Source organism: Opisthorchis viverrini (assembly GCF_000715545.1).
Source record: "Opisthorchis viverrini unplaced genomic scaffold opera_v5_10, whole genome shotgun sequence".
NCBI classification, from domain to species: domain Eukaryota; kingdom Metazoa; phylum Platyhelminthes; class Trematoda; order Opisthorchiida; family Opisthorchiidae; genus Opisthorchis; species Opisthorchis viverrini.
This window is the reverse complement of record NW_008751666.1, coordinates 498,381-507,812: the sequence shown is the minus strand read 5'-3', so window position 1 is coordinate 507,812 and position 9,432 is coordinate 498,381. Positions and strand designations below refer to the sequence as shown.

The following is a 9,432-nucleotide window of genomic DNA, read 5'->3' as shown; positions in this document are numbered from 1 at the left end:
ATATATATATAACTAAACGAACTTTATGGTTGTACGGCAGTGAAGCATCAGTGCCAACACTGATGTTGCTGTCATTGATGATGATGATGATGATGATCAGCCGTCTGGTTTAAGTCATTGTGTATGCTCGGTAGAGAGTGAGCAAAGTGTATTGTTTCTGAAGGTTTTAGTGCACATATTTTCAACAGGCGCCGCCCATGAATCGTTTTCCCGTCGGTGATCATATATCGTCATGTCATACTCGATCGAAAGCCTTCGAGACTCCAGTGTACGTCTTGTTTTTCCAAGCGAATTGATTTTAAATAACCGTTAGTTTGATAGTACACCAGTAGGCTATAGCCATCAGAACGATGGTACCCAAATCCATATTGGTGTTCGGCTCAGGAAGCCGTTTATGCCAGGCCATTTGGGGATTGTTTTCTTAGTACATTCCATCGAGCTTTGAGAGGAATACGGATAGTGGAGAGTGGAGGATTTTTGTCAGAGACAGGTGAGAAACAAGGTTTGGGAAAGTGACCTACGTGTTGAGCTTCTTTGAGAGGTGAAGAACTCAGTCGGAAGCGAGGAGATGGGAGGTGAGTTAGTTATGGAGCACAGATACAAACCTTGAGGGACGCGCGTAATTGTAGTGGGAAGCCTAAAGTGGTTTCATTAAAACAAACAAGTCATTGCATAGCAAAGCCTATTTGTCACCGGTAGATGAAGGAAAACTTCTTGTTGGTGGAGTGGAAAAAATCGATCAAAAAGACAAAAATCAAAGTCGGATATTGGTTCAGAGGGACTTTTCGGTCAGTTTGGCCACGTAAGAGTTATCAGCCGTTGGCCGTAACTTTTCACGATTCTTCAGTGAGGCTTATAAGTAACAAACCCAAGAGAATATAATTTGAATAGATCAAGGACAGATGAATAGTCTGACACTTTTAATTATCGTGCACATTCACACGGCTTTTCAAGTTAACTACGGCAGTGAAGCATCGGTGTTGAACACTGATGTCATACTGTCGATGTAAATGATGTCAAGTTAAAAACATTCCTCATGTCTTGTGATTCCCTCAAATTCGACCGTGTGCTGTGCACGACATTCACAATTGCCAAACTACTCCCCCTTCCACATCACGACTACTCCTCTGGTATGACTGAATTCACTTTGCCCTTTGGTCCTTGTACATGAAGTTGTTGTATTCAATTTCTCCCTTCCGAAGTTGATTGGGGGATTACGTCTATTGCAGCTAATTGAATATGTCTGTGCATGACTTCGTTCTTGTACTAAGCGAGTTCCAGTAGTTTCAGCATATGTATACTGTGTGGCCCACACTATATTTTGCCATTCCAGTCCTTCTAAACTCCCTTCCAACCAACTCATTTATTCTCTTTCTTTGGTAATTTCAGATACTCCCCGTTGACGCCGATCACTTCATGAGGGCACCAGCAGATACACTCAGAGTTATACAAGAATTTCTTCGGTTGCCATTTATCCTCAACTATTCCACCTATTTGGAGTAAGTCCGAGCGCCATAGATTCCCACAGCTAGGCGTTTTACTTGTCTGTGCCGTATATTTACCATTATCCATTGGTTTTCTAACTCCTCCATTCAGATACAATTCTCATAAGGGATTCTTCTGCCTTCGACCGGGACATCATTTTCCGCCTTGGCCAGGTGCTCGCTTATCGAACCAACCTTGCCTTGGGAGCAGCAAAGGACGTCTCTATCAGCATTTAGACCCGGATGTTCAGGCCCCAGCTCTTTTAACTAAATTTTATGCAACATCAAATAAAAATCTGATCAAGTTGTTTCGCGCTCATCCAATCTGGCGACGGTGGTGGCACGCACAGTCCAATTCCGAATATCCTGCGTGGTCACATGGCTCGAGCTGAACACGAATTGTTTTTACGAACCTTCCTGAGATTCTAATGTTTTTCAATTTTTTAGAATTGGTTTTGAAACCTCATTCAAGCTCGCCACCAATGCATTTACTGGACTGTCCGGCATGTTCGAATACCTCCCCGAAAAGCCTTTGCAGAAATTTAACTTTTGTTTTATCCTAATTTTGTAATTTGTATATTGCGTTAGCTTACTAGATGACTACTTCGGACATCCTTTCTCACTTCCCTTAGGTTTAAAGATAATTTGTCGCTACTGGTTGGATGCCCGACCGTATAACTTTTGGTGCGGCCATTTGGCTCATCAGTTCTCCAGGGTTCTCTAGTTATTTGTCTGTATACATCTTGAAACACCGTAGTCCACTACAAACATCCGTCTGAATACACTGGCCATTCGTAGGAATTTTTTGAGTCTAGAGTACTCTCGGTCGAGTGGTGTCGTATCCGGCAAACGGAATGGCTAGAGTCCAAGACCGAAAGCCTACCGATCAGAACAGAGTTTTGAATGTGTATCAGAATCACAGAGACACGACCCCTAACAGGGGGTTTTTCACTTTTCACCCAACAAGTGGCAACTGACGCTAAACATATGCGAGTTTCCGTGCTGCGTTTTCTGTGTAGCTTTACAGCAACCCGACTGTTGTCACCAGTGGTACGAAGTAATGGGCTTGTGATGCATTTCTTTAATAGTCAATATTATTCTCAACTTGCTAACACCTAATGTGAGACGAGAGGGCCTAATTCAAATTGATCTAATGTTTATTGTCGACCATATGAACATCCATCGCACACTGCTTGTCTATACTGTCCAGTTTCAATACAGATTGGTTGACTGCAAGGTAACTGTCAATATCTTAAAAGTCCCTGATACGCCATGTGGGGCCTCTTTATAGCCACACGAACTATTTGCATCTACAATGCCGAAGAAATCCGCAATTGGCCTAGCTAGCCGAATTCCCACATAGCAATGGCTGTACGAACTACTTTGAGCTTTTAATGATTCAAAATGGACCAAACCGCCCGTTTTTTAGCGCGATGGTCTACTTACCCTACAGCATTCGTACCTATGGTGCCATTCAGCGTGATGATAATGTGCTTACCTCCTCTCAAGGAGCAAGGGCCATATTCCCATAACCAAACGGCTGTTTTTATGCCCTAGTGTTCTGGTCATCAGCAACACGCCTTGATATGTGATTATAATAGCGTGTACAAAATTCGGCTGCTCCCAGGACTGTTTAGCAGCAACAAACCACCAAACAGATCTCAATGATCGCGCTCCTTACACCTATTGAAGGGTTTAATTTTTACTGAGTTCCATCAAATGTGCACCTAGGTCCTCCCGACTGTATCATCTGTGATGAGAGTGGACAAGTTGAAGCCATATGGACAGGTCCAGCACTCACACACACTCGTCAGGTCACCGACGCTTGCATACCTGTGGTGCTCGGGCATGGGAGCTAGGGACGGATCGTGTTTTCAGCTCACTGCTGTTATCACTACACAAATGTTTGGCTCAACGTACTACTTAGTTCATTTGTTCCCAAATTTTTCGGTGATTCTCCTAATACAGTTGTTCGCATGTCACCAGAACCCTGGATTACATGACAAACATCCGAACCGAACCTTCATGTTTCACATGCCTGTCGACTTCCTTCGGGTGGTATGGCAGCTAAGCACCCTAGGGGTGTAACAGTTGAGCGAACGACGTGCCTGTTGGTATGTCCGTGCGTCAAACTACGACACAACGTATACAAACACGCTTTTGGAATACTTGTCGATGATTGCGGGATTTGTGGAATTCGCGTTCAAATCCCTGTGTTGAACAGCCATCCTGCTATCCTTACGCGGTCATTCTGGTTGCTCTACACCAAAGGAAAAAGCACTGGACTCGAGTTTCGTTCTTATTATGGCTTCTCAGCAGTGCATTCCCTTGGCCGTGCCGGACTTTGAACTTCGAGTATATGATATGTGGGATGAGCGTGTTACCACCAGCCCACACTAGACACACCTGAATTATCACGTATGGACTTTGTTCACGCTCTAAAGGACCAGTGCAGATGGATCAATTTAATTTAGTCAGTGCCCTCAGGGAAATAAGAACCCATCCTATAAGGGTCATTCCAGGAATTTGATGGGACTAATCCGAAGACTCAGTGAAGACATGCCATCGCTGTGGTCAGGCCTTTCATCCGCCACGTGAGCTACTTCACAATGGTAGGCCGATGTTTTTGAACAGCATGCCGTGCTCTCTGAACTGGTGAAGCAAGCACTACAGGAGTGGAATTCAACATACGCAGCTAGGACTCGGTGTGCGTGTAGTGGTTCATACCCGTGTTTACTTATGTAAGGCATCAGTAGATATATTTAAAGTAAATTAGTCTTGCAGGTGTTGGAGCTTCTTTTGACATCCGAGAATGGTTGTCTAGACTTGTATCCTTTTTCTTCTTTGACAGTTATTAGTGAGTATGGGCAAAATTGGACGAACATGAAACTGAAACCTCAGCCTGTAAGGTCCCGGTCCACTGTTTATCCACAATCCATTGATTTTCGACTACCCGGTTTAGCATGGTGAGATCATCTCTTTAAGAAATTTACAGCAGTAACTTCTTAATTTTAATAACTTCGCGCAAAAATTTACTACTGAATTCCCCCAGAATCCCAAATAATACTCTTCTCCGCGAGCGTGCCTCCACCTTATCTTACGGCAGGAGTTTACCTCTTGCCAGAACGAGGTCTTGTAAAAACTGATAGTGGGGACCATATATTGTATTCTGTGCCAAGAAAAACATTCCGCGTACGTGCAGTTATACTTGTACACTTCCTATCGTACGGACGCTTTCTAATAGGTGAACCTATTCCTAATCCACTGACAAGTGAACAGGATTGTGGATTATAGGAAGAATAAATGTGTATCTATTTAGACTGGTTTGAACTGTTTGTAACTTTTTGTATTGGATCCCCTAAAACCGAAATCTGCGGGAAAATCTGATATAAGTGAAATTTTCCTGCCTTTTTTAAAAGAAAGTGCTTTTGGAATAGTGATTTTTCGCTCGTTTTCTTTTTCCATTCCGTTGTCCAACTGGACTGAGACGGAACATAACTGTCATAAAATATAGTTCTTTGTCCTTTGGTACAAAAATTCTGAACAGTGAAATCAGGTAGACCAAAAGATTAAAAAACAACAGGTCAGATTAGTTGATTTTATCGAATTTGGACTTTGAGAATATTGGAAGAAGGGTAGTCAACCAGCATTGGATTTCCTGTGCATTCATTAGACATTTCCACTGATCTACCCCACATGATTCCTGTGGAAGATCACGTAAAACTATGGAATGCACTATATTTGCAACCTCCGTTGTTTGAACTGTCGTCCAAATCAAGGTAACTAGTTCGTTCAAGTAGGTCTCCAGAGCATTTCTACGTTGATCAACTCGTTTGGATTGACCAGGAAGGACTGGCTTATCTCTCTTGTCCGAGATCGCCCGCACACAGTTCAGCCAAGGATAAACAGAAGGGGGATGGATGGTTGGCAGCAGTCGTCTTCGCGGGAACGGTATATCTTCGAGACAAGGAAAGGGGCGCGGGAGACATGGGTGTGCGAGATACCGTTCTTCATGGTCGCTACCACTAATTCTTTTTCTGTTTCGGGTCAGGTCGTCATTGTAGCCTAGTAGATCCTCGTGTAGTTCGGCGAGTGTTGTGTATCGATGCTCAACACTCCACTTACAGTCAGAAATTGTGTCTGACTGATCTGCTGCAGTAAACTGTGAAGGAGGCACGATCTTGATTTGAATGGTGTACACGTAATAGGTACCTTGCCCCCGATGGTTCCTGAGGACAGCATGTGGGACGCTTATTTTTATGGGACAAGTTGGAAGCAAATGTTGGTCAGATTTTGGATTTTCTCGTGACATCACTTCTTTTTCGACGCTGTAGACTGCTTCTTATCTGAAAGTAGAAACAAGAATGTTGTTCACTCAGATTGTGATTGAGCAATCAGCAGCACTTCTGATGTTATGTGAAGGTTTTTCAAGAAACTTTATTCCCTTTCGCCTATTCCAATAATCGCACTGCTACATAAATTTCAGATTGTACTATTGTTCGTCAAACACCTCAGGGAAAAAGTTACCGCTCTTAGGTAAACAGCTACTTTGCTTTGGGTTCCATCGTTTGAAAACTCTAGAAAGGGCTCCAATGTGTCGAGTAACTCCTCCCATTCACAACTTGATCTCAATTAAAATGGATTATGACAGTGAATAAACAACCATATATATTGAGCAGAATTCTGATGAAGTCACCCTATTCTTCTTCATCTAACCAGCTATTTTAGCCCAGAGTGTCGATTAGGTAACAGGTCACTCAATCGGTGAGATTTGCAGTTCCGTGTTCGGTTTTCCTAATTAAATACAATACAGTTAGGATGATCCAGTCATGTAAACATTAACTGAAGCCACCCTTGACCAACAGTGAAAGCTACTTCCTGCTTTAGAATTGCCATTTCTTTTATTTCTCAAAGTGGATGCACATATATAGTGATGCCCTTATCAGTTGAGGGGTAACCATGAACTACATATGAACTCGGAGAGTTGCAACTTCCACCAATATACGCACTATTTTTCCTTGAAGTGTGATATTTGGATGTAGCGTACAAATTCTTTTCTGTGTGGATGCCCCGCAGGAAGACTTACAAATAATGGGACAGGTTCGCTCTTTGCATCAGTGCTCAGTGTGTTGGGAAACGTCGTTTAGATCAATATATCCCATGAATCGGAGACTTCAAGAACCCCTAATTTTCATTGTTATCTCTTAAGTCTTTGAACAGTCTGGTTAGTTGATTTTAAGACATCTTTCACCGTAAACAATAACTCACAAAGTTAAATTTCGTTTCTCGTATGTGCAGCTAGAGGCCCCATATTTCCCCAGGGGTGATGATGCCCTCTTAGATGCAAACGCCATGAGGGGACCCGCCGACTTGGTCCATTCTAAGAAATTGTCACCTCTGAAGGTAATTTAAAGGAGGCTACCTGTCCTTCGAAAAGTTTTTCCTAGTGCAGTCTATGTAGAAAAGGAACATCTTCCTCTATTGTTAATTGTAGTTTGTAAACCAGTCAGCTCAACCGATTGGAGAAACTTTGATTCCGACCAACGTTACTACTTGTTCAGACTACCCAAACATAAGCCCATTTCGTGAAATAATTTGTAGAAATCAGTATTATTTAACCCACAAAATCGTTTAATCCTTTGATTATGACATTTCATGGTATTCCTTTCTATTTCTGCTCAATACCTGATGAGCCCCAAGAAGGTGAAACCGATTGGGTTGTTGCAGATTTCAGCAACCTCATTAGTAGTTTCCTCCAAGAAAATAACTATATAAAAGTTTAGATGATTCCTTTGTTAATTTCCTATTCAGTTCCTTGACGATGAGCAAATTCTCTTGAGTTTAGAAATTATACTGAATTTGCACCAGTTCCCAACGTCATATCTCAAAGTGTTATGTTTGTTTGCTCAAGGATTCGATGGATGCAGGTGGAACCAGTTTACTTAGCCCTAACTAACAGACAGAGGAACTGGACATGGGACTGGAGTAAACACGAAATACGTGCTTGTGAATACCTTTCAAGGCTCTTCGTGGGGATTGAAATGAGCATTAGAAATCTCTCGTCAAACAGGCCTGTGTGCTTCAATGGAATACAAAAAAGTGGGCGTTTTTTCGCACGCGAAAATTCAATCAGCCATTTATCTCAAATAAATTCAACCACTGGTTATCATTCTGACCATTTATACACAACCTAATGGAAGTTTTACGATAAACCTTTAATGCTTATTTTTGATCATAAATTTAGACGCACTTGGAGCTCCACGTCTTCTTACGTTGCCGACCCGCATAGCCGCATATCGGTGCAGACACGTGAGCCATTTCTGGCTCATATGATAATTCGTGTGCATGCACTGAGGACGTAACGAGAACTCCTATATCTCACATGAAAAACGAATACGCAAATAGCCTCAGGTTGATTAAGGCATATCTCCGACTGAACATGCCGTGACTGGGCTAAACTATTCACTTGGTGCTTTCACATTGAAATAATTTACTGCTAAGGCAGTGTAATCGGCAGGACAGGCGTACAGAGTAGATCAGTTCCCCCCGAACAGTGTCCCTTTCGGCTACCTTTCTAACCTTCAAAAACGGGTGAATTAACAACGCTAAGTGGGATCCGAGAATTTGCCGCGTTCTTCAGAACAGTCGAACATTTTGTATTTTCATGTTGCTGGGATATGACAGGAGGTTTGGAACTGAAATAAGATAACCCAGCCCTCGCAACTCCAATCACATGAAGAGCGAGTTTCTAGGTCTCATCACAGCTTTACTGTTAAGCCCGTTCGGTAACAGGGAAGATGATTCAACATTATTTGCAAAGGATCATGGTTGTAAACTAAGACGGCTTTGGGACTGATGATAATATGCAGCCCCCTCCAACCCATATCATCAACTCTAACAATGTATACTTAAGTTCCATCATTTGGTGGTTTATAAAGCACAGGATCGGTCCGGATTAACCATTCTAGCTCACAAAAGTGAAACAGTAGCACAAGGAAACGTACAACAGTGATCATTTTATGGTGATTGTAAAACTGAAGAATATCTGATAAGGCGAAATTTATTTATCTGGATGATTAAGTGGAAACTTGTGCCCGGAAACATAGAGTAAACTGAAGTTGACTGGTGTACAACACAGTTCTGGTTAAAACTCTATGCAAGCCCAAAACATCTTACTTAGTGTGAAGGCTGTGAAACAGCCGTATTCAAGTGGATGTAAAATAAAAACACAGGTCAGTGAGGCTGTGGGGACAATTCGTACGGGTGATGCCCGGGATCCTCACCAGAAATAGTTAAGTACCTGCTCAAGTTCTAAATATTACCTGCTGCTCCAACAGTCCAAATTCTCGAAGCTGGCCTCGATGTCATACGTTTGTCATCGCTCTAGTTAAGCCAAGTATGAGGCTTCAACACCATCCCAGAAAACATAGAAGGCATTTCGTGGTACAGATTGATGTTGTTTTTCCACAAAAGCAAGACGAATATCATCACTCAGGAAAACTACCTCGGCCATATTCAAATAAGCAATCTTACTCGCTTAGATTTCCTCACTTAAGCGGGTATCTGGAGCGGCAGAAGTAATTTCTTTCGTAGTAGGCTCAAGTAAACCACGTAGACAAACAAGAACATTGGTTTTTAATCGGGTGGCTGCTGATCTGTTCGTCGATATTGGCAGCTAGTCTGCGGTTAGCTTGGGGGACAGTCAATTAATTCACCCAGGCTACCAATATCTTCACATATTATTGATTAAAGGAGGTGCAGTCCTCTACTTAGGAGCGAAATGTTTCATCACAACTTTCAGTCGAACTTATGCGCTGCTTGGTTCGAATAGATGGGTTCCGTAGTATACTGGTCATTTTCCTATTAAAATAATCCAAACTAAATGTAAATCGATATACGCAAGACGTCTCTGGAAAGGCTTCGCAACTTGCATGTTGTGGAATGGCGA

General features: G+C 42.4%; 2 protein-coding genes across 2 annotated transcripts in view; one reads left to right on the top strand and one right to left on the bottom strand.

Moving 5' to 3' along the window:
- T265_12678 (hypothetical protein) overlaps positions 1–2,115 on the top strand; it is a gene marked incomplete at both ends in the record, with an annotated part of 35,271 nt that extends 33,156 nt beyond the window's left edge. The window contains 2 exons of the mRNA XM_009164941.1: positions 1,390–1,499; positions 1,597–2,115. Of these exons, the coding sequence (XP_009163205.1) occupies positions 1,390–1,499; positions 1,597–1,876 (390 nt within the window). The remainder of the gene's footprint in view (positions 1–1,389; positions 1,500–1,596) is intronic.
- A 2,958-nt stretch (positions 2,116–5,073) lies between these two features.
- The window catches only part of T265_12677 (hypothetical protein), a gene marked incomplete at both ends in the record, with an annotated part of 5,306 nt that continues 947 nt past the window's right edge, over positions 5,074–9,432 (bottom strand). Inside the window, one exon of the mRNA XM_009164940.1 lies at positions 5,074–5,796. Coding sequence (XP_009163204.1) covers positions 5,074–5,796 — 723 coding nt within the window. The remainder of the gene's footprint in view (positions 5,797–9,432) is intronic.